Source organism: Myotis nattereri, assembly GCF_964212035.1.
Source record: "Myotis nattereri genome assembly, chromosome: 4".
In the NCBI taxonomy this organism is placed as follows: Eukaryota; Metazoa; Chordata; class Mammalia; order Chiroptera; family Vespertilionidae; genus Myotis; species Myotis nattereri.
This window is the reverse complement of record NC_138079.1, coordinates 86,194,929-86,205,675: the sequence shown is the minus strand read 5'-3', so window position 1 is coordinate 86,205,675 and position 10,747 is coordinate 86,194,929. Positions and strand designations below refer to the sequence as shown.

Sequence of the window (10,747 nt, the reverse complement as noted above, 5' to 3'; positions counted from 1 at the left end):
AATTTGAGGATGAGGCAGAAATCTGCAAACTGATGAGGGATGTGCCATGTCATTCAACAAGACACAGAAAAAAGTCAACAAGGGAAAAAATATCTATAAGGTATCAACACCAGAGTCCCCAGGTGAAATGCAAAGGGACAGGCACACAAAGACTGTGGTCAGAGGCCCGATACCCGGTTTGTCACCAATGCAGAGAAAGCAAACGCTGAGCAGGCCTACTTGCTAACCTGGCCTACACAGGCTCACCTACAGTCCAGAAGTACCTTCCCCAAAGCAGTCTTTTGTTTAAAACATAACAAAAAAAGTTCTACAACTTTTATGGGGCTCGAACGGCTACAGAAACTAGCAGGTGGATGCCTTGGTGGGGCAGCCAGTGTGCGGGGCAGCCTCCGCTCTCACTCGGCTGGGCCCAGGGAGGGTCAGAGCCAGGGCTTGCGAGCAGGGCTCCTCCCTGAGGCCGGACGGCCAGCTCACACAGACAAGCAGCTGAAAGCTTCGTTCACATTTTTTAATAACATGGCACAGTTTACATTACACAAGAAGGCTCCGCCGCTGAGAACATGCTGAAGTCAGTCGCTTCACTTTTCTGTTCACATAGGGTCTAGAAAGGACTTTATTACATACAGGAGAAACAGCAAAAGGTCCGAATAGAACAATCTCTTTACAATACTGAAGCTACCACTACAGTTCCAGTGTACATATTCCTTGGATTCTTTTTCCTTTTTAGTTGTTGTCTTTAAAAAAAAAAAAAAAGCCAAAAAAAACCACTGCACAACATCTGGAGTTCACAAAATTCTGAAGCTCACAACTAAACCTTCAGTTTACTACTAAAATAGATCTCTCTGCTTATTAGAAACAATGGTCTGTAGTTAACTTTTTTTTTCTCCAAAAACAGGATAACAACGTCAGATAGCACTTTAATATACTAGAAGACCAATGGAACTAATTTTATTTCGTACATATATTTTACAGTCCAGTAGACAAGATATATTGTATTTCTCTGCTAGTAAAGTCATATTCTCTCCAAATATGTAGACAAGAGGCTTAATGTATTATAAAAGTATTATGAGGAGACATTAAGATTGATGCAAACTTAAAAACACGCACACACAGGACTTTGCTCAGCCACCTTCCACCCTCGGAAACGCTCCGCTCCATGGCTCTGCGAGGCCGCTCCCAGACTTTATCACTGACTAGAATACAGGGAGTCACATTAGGAAATGTGCCCTTTTGATCTGTTGGTTACTGAATAGTGAAAACATATCCATCATCTGAGAAAACTCAAAGCTTTCTTTCAGGATCTGTTTGGGTGTGACTGAATCTCATTACAAAACAAGGAAGTGTGTACGGGTAGGAAATGGGACACACTAAAAAACGCATGGTTCCCACATGAGGTATGTGTGAAATCACATGACTGATGGTGGTGAGATGCTGGCAACCTGTTCGTGCCCCCTGATTTTGGCATCTGACCACTCCTGGCCTCCCCGGCACTGGCTGCTCATGGCCTCTGACCTCTCTGGGACCACACTCTGCCCCAGGAGCCCACAAGCAGCAACTTTAGAGCCAAAATTTCGGCCTGGGGTCCAATTTGCAAAAGAGGATGTTTCTCTATTTGAAAAAATAAGCAAGGAAAACAGAGTCCTATCACAGAAGCGCTTGTTCAGGGAAAATATGACCTTAAGTATGTTGTAAATGGATCTGAAAAGGCTCCTTTGAGTTGGGCGGGCTTTTGTGAAAAGCCTGAACATTCATTGCATAGTTGAAGGGTTTAGCTGTCTCTAACAATACAGGGGAACACAGCCGCACGGACCGTGTTCACTGAGATTAAGTTTGCAAAGAGCACATTTTAAGAAGTATTAATGTATTATGTTACTTAATCTTTACCTATTTACATTTGTACAAAGTAAAGCTTTCATCTTACCCTTTTGCATATATGAACCCTTAGCTCATGAAGCAATCTCTTTTTTACACAACTATGTACAAGGCCTTCCCTTCTCCTCTGAAAGAGCTTGCACGGTGGCTCGTGCGGACTGCTGTCTGTTTTCTCCCCAATGAACACATCAGTGTGTGTTGTCATCTTCACTGTTTTGGTTCAAATCAGAAAGTTTTATACGAGAAACCAAAAGGGTTGGACACATGAGAACATATGACTTGGCTAAAATAGCTGAAAAATTTCAACATATAATATACAAAAACATTTCAAAATCTGCACTGAGTCTATACATTGTTTACAGGGAGAGCTGGGGCCCTGCCCCCCAGTCCGTCAGGGACGCGGGCGCCCGCTGGCTCCCTCCCCTCCGGGTCTGGCGCTGTTGGTGGGCCTCCTCTCCCGTGGCCTGTTCTCTCCTTATCGCGCTTCGATATCCTTCAGCGTGTGGGAAGGCGGCCTCTCCCTCATCTCTGCAGACAGAGGAGTAGTCCTTCTAGGGGAGACCGGGCGGCCCCCCAGGGTGGAGATGAGTGGGGGCGGCGCGCTCAGCGCGGCGGTGGGAGGGGTCTTGTTGAGGAGTCCGTTCTGGTGCCCCGCGGTGGGGCTGATTCGGGGGTAGTGCATGCTGGGGAGCCCCGGCGTGAGGAGGCTGGGGTGCGGCAGGTGTCCGTCCAGCGAGGCGGGGTGCACGGGGTGCAGCCGCGAGTGCTCGTAGTCCTCCCGGAGCATGTGCAGGCGCTCCCGCTCGTCCAGGTGCGCGCCCCGCTCGTGCTCCCGCCGCGGGTCCACGGACAGCGGGTGGTGGTGGTGGTGGTGATGGTGGTTGTAATCGTGGGGCTCCCTGTCCCTGAAGGAGCGGTCAGCTTCGTACAGCCGGGGGGTCGAGAGACGGTGGAGGGGGTCGTTCCTCAGCAGAAAGTCCCTGCCCAGCGGGTCTCTCCGGTGAATGTCAAGTTCTCGGTAGGGATCCCTCAGAGGGTCCCGAATGGGGTCCCAGTGGAAAGAAGGGTACGGGAACCGCTCTCCGCCCGGGATGGGGCTGATGCCCATGAAGGGCGTCATCATGCGAGTCCTGTCCAGGCTGCCGATGCTGTTCATGGGGTGAATGCCCGTCACCCCCACCGCCATGGGCATGGAGGCCAGGGGCCCCGGGTGCACGCTGGACGAGGAGTGGGGAGGCGGCGGCTCCGAGGACCGGTGGGTCTGCGCGGCCTCGGCGGGGAGGTCGTGGTCTTCCTTGCGCTCCTCCTTCACCTTGACCTCGGAGCTCTTCTTGGGGTTCTCGTAGGCCGGCTCGCTCTTGCGCTGCTCAGCCTCGCGGCTCGAAGTGCTGTTGGGCCTGGCGCCCTCCACGGCAGGGGTCCGCGCGTAGGGCGACGGCACCCGGGCCAGCTGCTTGGCCTCTTCGCCCACGGCTCGCCCCTCGTGGCCGTGGCCGTCCTTCTCGGGCAGGTGGCCCTCCTTCGCCTTGTGCTCCTCCGCGGTCAGGTCCTTGCGGGACTCCGAGTGGTCCCTCTCCCTCTCTTTGGATTTGTCTTTCTCGCGAGGCTCAGTGTTCAGATGACCCCTGATCTGTTCAGAGCCGCGGGTGTGTCCCAGGGTGCTCACCGGGAGGGCAGGTGCTGGTGAAGGGTGGCTGGAGTGTCTCTTCTCCACACTTTCCCTGCAGGAGGAGGGAGACAGGAAGCAAGTGAAGTGGGCTTGTTGGCTGGCTAGGGCTGCCAATGACATGGTGTGAAAAGGGTGGCTTGGGGCTGGTTCCCACGGTCACCGTGGCAAAGCCAGCCACCTGATCTTACCTCATTGTAGAGGAAGCTCAATGGGGGTGAAGTGCTAGGGGTGAGGGTGAGTGGGGAGTCTCCAGGGAAAGTCATTCTCTGTATGTCAGAGTCAGGGGCCTCATCAAGACCACAGAGGAAGAGTTTCAGAAAGCCAGGTGGCCCGTGGGTGAGTGACGGGCCACAGTGCCCACTGGGCTGGACTCTCTGGAACAGACGGTGTTGAGAACAAAGTTTTGAGAGCCTAAAGGCAAATATGACCTTTCATCACTTTGTCACACACAGCCAGCGGGAGGAAGAGTTTAACGTGACAACTATGGGCATTTCTGTCTCCTGACAGATGGTTTCAGAGTGAAAAATGCAGACCCAGAGCAATCTCCAAGATGTGGTACGTGAGGGGGTTGAAAGGAAACCACGATTTCAGGACTGTGGGGCTGCTAAAGGACTTTTGCACTAGGAAGGACAAGAAAGCCAACATCTGATGAGAAGATGGAGAACGCCAGTAGGACAAGCAGGTCCACAGACACAAAACCTCCTGGGGGAAATTGAGGACAATTTGAAAATCATCTATGAATGCAAATGTAAACGAATTCCAGAGGCCTGTCTTGGGTGGGGGCTGAAGAGTACTGGGCAGAGGATGCAAAGCAGTAAAACGACAATGAGGTAAAACTTGAAGAGGGAAGACTGAGAGTCTGGCAAGACTTAGGGGCCACCTAAGTCCCAGACAGATGCGGGGAGCATGGGGGACAAGCAGGATGCCACGCTGGCTCAGCAGGTGAGTGGCTGCAGTGGGAATTAAGGTTTCCCTAACAAAGTTTGTTTCTAGTGCACGTGCAAAGGCTAAGAAGAGCATCTTTGAAAGGTAAGATTGAAGAAGAGTACGTTTTATTAGGTTTCCTGACTTTAATCCAAGACAGCGGTCGCCAACCTTTGGGACCCCACGGACCACCGGTCGGTGACCGCGCTGAAGCAAGAGGCCATTTGACTCCATTAAGGAAAATGGGAAAGGTTTGCTGCCACACCTCTTCTCTCTCCAGACAGCCTGTCTATGGAGACCTCCTGGTCAGGGCACGTCCACTCCAGGGGTGCCTCACCGTGGCTGTTTACAGCTCAGCACTGCCTGTTAGAAATGGTCCTCCCATTGGCCAAGAGGTTTTATCCTACTGCTTCGAAGGTAAATTTGTACGAAAGAACTCAGTTATTAGCGTGATGGGCTACGATGAATATCTACTCGTCTGTCACTTTTAGAGCTGGCAAAGTTGAACTGTTTTAAATCACTAGGATACACACACATACATAACATACAGTTAGAGAAAAATGAAAGATCTGGACAAGATTTGAGTCCGAAGTACCAAAAGGAAACTGTTATTAGATATTTTCTGTCAAGCGTATCTTGTGTATTCCTTATTTAGTTGGTTCAAAATGAAAATAGCCTGAAGGGGAAAAAAAAGGGACACACTGTCAAGAATGCTTACGACATTCTTCCGAGAAAAAATAGCGTTTTCCTCTTTACGGCCAATTCTTTTATTAGGCCTGGGTTACCAAGTATAGAGGTACAAATGGTTAGTAAAAATTATCCACCGGCAAAACAAACCCAAACCAGTAATACTGCTTGTTGATGTTCCTCTAAATATAGGTTAGCAAACTTTTATTAGTCATCTGTGAGAGCTAAGGAGTTGAGTTTGAACAAAATTTAAGAAAAATATGATGAGGCAATGCAAACATGACTTTCTCAAAGAAAAAAAAAAAGAGGGGGGGAGGAAAGAGAGAGAGAGACCTATGCATGGTTTAATGGACTGCACACACGGGAAAGCAAACATGGCGTGGATTCATGCTGTGTCTGGTCCAGAGCGCCACCTGGCTTTTGTGTAGGGGGAGAGCTATGTTCGGACACATCAGTGCTCGCAGGGACGGGAGGGTCTGCATGTGTAACTGCTCTGAGTGGGGACTCCCGCTCTGGTAGGGTTCTATTCTGCCACAATGCATTGTGGGGGTGGGGTGTGCGCTCTGGGGTGCCACGGCCTGGCTGTGTGAAGAGCTGAGGTTACGGGGGCAGCTGAAGCACAAGGCTGGGCAGGGAGGTGGGTGGCTGGTACTTGGCACAGAGCGGGCTACCCCGGCGGGATCGAGAACGGTTTCTTTCCGTACCTTTCTTTGTCATCTTTACTAACAGATGCGTCTCGTTTATCTACATCTCTATCTCTGTCATGAGCTGCAGCGGACGCGCCACGCTCCAGCTCCCCTGGCTTCAGCCAGGGCGGAGGGGTCGGGAACGACGGAGGCGTTCGGTGCAGCCGGTTCCAGGGCTCGTGAGGGTTGCTAAAGTTCTGCACACTGGGGCCATCCTTGTGGCCGAACATTGAGTTGGGTGCTGAAATGGTGAAGTGGAGAACAAAAAGGTTTAAGAGAAATTATATAATCTGCTGTAATGAAGGTACTTACCAAAAAACTTTTAACAGCATTCAGAGTTAAAATGAATACATATTATTGGGAGCTGGAAAAGGAAAGGAGATTAACAAATTCATTAGAGGAACTTGTCCTACGCTGGAGAGGCAGCTCACAGCTTTTTTTTTTTTTTAAACCAAAGGCAAAGTGAGGTGAGGGGGCAGATGAAAAGGGGCAGGGACCACGCAGATGTCGAGATGACCCAGTTACACGGATCCATGCATGCACAAGTCCCAGCATGCAGAGGGTGCAGTGTGATAGGGTGACTTAACGAGTAACGCTCAATTCAGAGTAGAATTCAGGGCCATCCACTATCCACTGCAGTCCTGCTAATATGACTGCTACTCTTCCCACAGCGTTAGCGAAGCGGTGTTACAGAGACAAGAGAGCGCATGACCTAAACACACACGGGCCTCCACGCTGGACGGGACGGTGATGGCTGCTTGCGCTGTACCCGGAGACCGTGACGTATGGATGGCGCGGAAGAAAGCAGGTGAGTACGTGCTACCCAGGGGCTAACTGATGTCTAGCAGGTGCTGCAACTCTCTTCCTGTGTGAGGCAGACTTTCTAGCCGTGGAAAACTAGCTGACCCTCCCAGATTATGGAGCAAGAAATGTTTCCAGGTCTTCCCTCCCCTGAGCCTGCTGTTTTCCTGCTATTCTTCATCGAGCTTTTTCAAACCCACCAATGCCAAAGGCAAGATGAAGTTTGTTTTCCCCGCTAGTGGGAGCTGTGCCTAAAGTCTGGGGGAACAGATGGGATGTAGATGAAACTATGAATTTAAGCAAACTTTTTGGAGTTCAATTAACTACATCATCTTTCCTGACCCTCAGTGACATGTATTAACAGTAGGTTATCCTTAAAAAGTTGGTTTTGATGTAAATGCACACGTATGCCTAACTCCATTGTTTAGACCTGATTTCGCAATAAAACCTCAATTTATTTCCCAAGGGCTTCGTTTCTTTTTATCTGGAAAGGCCGTAGACAGATTTAAGGAGATAAATAGTCCAAGACAGATTTTAAAAAGTTAGAGGTACTCACTAACTGAAGGATTTCCAAGTCCCCCGAAGGCATTGCCACCAACTGCTGCCAGGCCGGTGAACGTAGACGGCCGGTTGAAAGGCTCTGCAGACGAGAGTGGGGAGGAGGACAGGCTGCGTGAGCCTCTGCGCTCAGACCTGCTCTGTCCTTCTACCAGGTCTTGCAAAGGTTCCCATCGCACCCGACAGGCACTGTTAGCACAGTATTCACACAAGCTGTGTGCATCCTGCCCCAGTTCTCTTGCGGGGGCAGTGGGAGGGGGGTGGGGAACGTTACTCAAGCCTCATGTTCTAAGATGCCTCCTGCTGCCTCCCCCGCCCCCAGCCCGGGGGCCTGCGCTATAGGCTCTAAGGGAACGGAAGTGAGATGACATCTTAGAATAAATCGAGGATGAAATTCTGAAGGCTGACATATAACAACCCTGTTGTCAGGCATCCCACAGCCTGCCTCTGCTGGCACACTTGCAGAAAATATCAAACCCAGGCCACGAACACGGCGTGCACCTTTGCTAGAAGAGACACATGCCTATGGCGTGAAATGTGAGGTGAAGACATAATGGGTAGTGACTCATCAAAGCCTCATCTGGTCTCTCCTTCCAGTGCCAGGAGGTGCCTGTCTGTAGACCAGGGTGAGTTCCCCACCTCCTCCAAGGGCAGCACGGGCTGCTGTCAATGTGACTCCCTGAGGGACCCAGGCTGGCCCTCCCCACCCCCTGCCCCGCACATCAGCCTCCATGGAGCCAGAGCACGGAGCTGCTCCCTGAAGAGTGTGCCGTCAGAGGTGCTGAACTCTGGAGGTGCACAGCACCTACTCAGGCTTCCACAAGTCACCATCCCCTCCCTGAGGAGTAAGCGAGGCGGCTAGGATCACGGCCAACTTGCCAGGAAGTGCGGCAGGGCCGCAGTAAAGAGGTTTTCTGAAACACACTCATCGCTTCCCGTCACTGTGGGCAACTCACCGAGGTGAGCAGCAGGGTTGAGGAAGTTGCTGTGATGAGGAGGCGGCCCAAAAGGGGTCCCCGTGGGGTGTGCAGCACCTGTGGAATCAAACACAGCAGATCAGATCTCCTAGGAAGCCAGCTTCTGCAATGCAGCTGGCTCCCAGTGGCCTGCTGACCCCAAGAGGGGACATGTGAGGAAGGACAGGCTAGGGCCACCCAGGAAGAGACACTGACGGACAATTAGAATCATCAAGAAACACTGCTGGGGACAGGGGTTCTATAACCAAAAAAGGTCAGAGGAGAAATGCTGGGTTAAAAAATGTCAGGTAAAGTTCTTCACTGAAGGAAGGAGAGCCACACTCTCCACGGCTCACCGCCTCTCCGAGAGGGGGCGTCTGACCATGATGGAGCCAGTCTTTCACTCTGAGAGATGCTGGTGTGGAGACTACATGTCCTAACGCCTGGCTCAGGAGCGGCCACATGAAGCTGCCTGTCTGGGCTGCTTGGCTCTGGGCCCCCAGACTCTCTTCTCCTGAGAATGTCCCAGTGGGCCCAGTCCTGCACTGGAGGACAGTGTAAGCCCGGCCCTAAGAAACGGCTGCGCTCCTCTGGGTCCTGGGAGACGGGTCCCCTGCTTTTGCTCAGTCTGCAGTGCCGGGTCAGCCAGTTTACTCACAGGTTCTAGGCCAGAGGTGGGCAAACTTTTTGACTGGAGGGCCACAATGGGTTCTTAAACTGGACCGGAGGGCCGGAACAAAAGCATGGATGGAGTGTTTGCGTGAACTAATATAAATTCAAAGTAAACATCATTACATAAAAGGGTACGGTCTTTTTTTTTCTTTTTAGTTTTATTCATTTCAAACGGGCCGGATCCGGCCTGCGGGCAGTAGTTTGCCCACGGCTGTTCTAGACGCTGATAATCTGTGTGTGTTGTTGTTTTTTAATACTCACCTGAGGACATTTTCCCATTGATTTTTAGAAAGAGTGGAAGGGAGAGGGAGAGACACAAAGAGAGAAACATCGACGTGAGAGAGATATCGATTGGTTGCCACCTGCACCTGCCCTGACCAGGACCAGGGATTGAGCCTGCAGCCGAGGTACATGTCTTTGACTAGAATCGAACCTGATACCCTTCAGTCCACAGGCTGGCACTTTCTCCACTGAGCCAACCCAGCCAGGGCGGACACTAATAATCTTATAACTGGCTCTATTCGTCTGCCCGCCAGAGAACTCAGGCCTGACTTTGCGGTTTTTCCTTTATCTGTATTTCCTCCTCTGCTTTATAATCTGCCTTACACAATATGTACTTAAGATGCCTTAAATCCTTTTCTTGAAGGGAGCTGGGGAAGGAAAGAGAGAGAGCTCACATGTGAATCAGGGAAGGACAGTATCCTGAGAGCTCGGGGCCCACACTGGCTGGTGGCTGTGCAGGGGGAGCTGAGGAGGCAGGCTCGGCTCTGGCCAAGGTCATCTGAAGAGGCCCCTTTAGTTTATTCCAGGCACTAGTGCCCAACGGTAGGACGAAAGTGCCTGAATTAACAGGTGTGTGCAAATTTTACATACCGGTTAAAAGTTTCACCAAATAATAATTTGGAGCAGAATCCAATACTGCTGGTACTACAAAGTATGATTACCTCCCAGAAGCGAAGGCTAAACAGGGCCTAATGAATTCACTAACAACTATTCTAGAATCCCTTACACTTGGACTAAATTCCTATGAACAAGTACAAGTTTCTGCAGAAACACAGATTAAAATGGAGGGTCGTCCCATCCCAAACCCCCATTGACTCGGTTTATGTTCCGGATCATTGTTCCCCAGCCTGCAAGGGACCATAGTCCGGGGTGTGGAAGAGCCCCCCAGCACAGAGGCCCCCATCCGATGTCCCAGAATTAGAAGGCACCTGAGCAGTTTTCTGCTCAGCCCTAGATGGTGACTTGCTCTCCACCCAAAAAGTACAGAAATGATACCCTGTCTCCACAGAGCGCATGCAGCCCAGCACACTCATTAGTTATTAGAGGTGCAGCTAAATAAAAACCTGGCTGACACTGTGTGGTGCAAACTCATTACTGCTTCTGGGAAGACGGGAGCTTTGCCGGGCCCGGGCCCCAGGGTGCCTTGCAGTCCCCAAGTTATTGAAGCAAAAGAAACCCATTCATCTGCTTGGCCCAGATGGAAGCCAGGGAGAAATCTATTTCTCTCCCCAAATTGCTCTTAACGTGGCCCTGTCTCAGAGCCTAGATGCCATGGTAACAAGGCCTTCAAATACGTCCCTAGACAGAACTGACAGAGGAAAACCTGAGACCTTCACAAATTCCATCTACCCTCCAGGGTGATTCACTGGCTTTGGCGACAAAGCCCATTAAAACAATGACTTCTCGCAATGTGGGTGTTTCTCTCATCTTGAATGAAGAGCTTTATGTCCACCAAAAGCAAGTCCTGGATAAAGCCCGGGGAGGTGGCAGGCAGGGTGGATGTGCAACTTGTTCCCTGAGGATGAGAAGCAGGGAGCCCCTCGGGACTTACGTCCAGAAGAATCATTCTACCCAGCGCGGTGGGGCGGTGTTAGACCACGGAGCTGGTCACCACAGGGAGCCCCGTGGCGCTGCTTACT

General features: G+C 51.1%; 1 protein-coding gene across 3 annotated transcripts in view; it reads right to left on the bottom strand.

Moving 5' to 3' along the window:
- Nucleotides 1-493: 493 nt before the first annotated feature.
- Nucleotides 494-10,747, bottom strand: part of AUTS2 (activator of transcription and developmental regulator AUTS2) — a gene marked incomplete at its 5' end in the record, with an annotated part of 1,127,567 nt that continues 1,117,313 nt past the window's right edge. For all 3 annotated transcript variants that reach the window (XM_081090564.1, XM_081090566.1, XM_081090565.1), the window contains 4 exons: nucleotides 494-3,593; nucleotides 5,857-6,079; nucleotides 7,196-7,279; nucleotides 8,154-8,231. In XM_081090564.1, coding sequence (XP_080946690.1) covers nucleotides 2,348-3,593; nucleotides 5,857-6,079; nucleotides 7,196-7,279; nucleotides 8,154-8,231 — 1,631 coding nt within the window. In that variant the 3' untranslated portion in view covers nucleotides 494-2,347. The remainder of the gene's footprint in view (nucleotides 3,594-5,856; nucleotides 6,080-7,195; nucleotides 7,280-8,153; nucleotides 8,232-10,747) is intronic.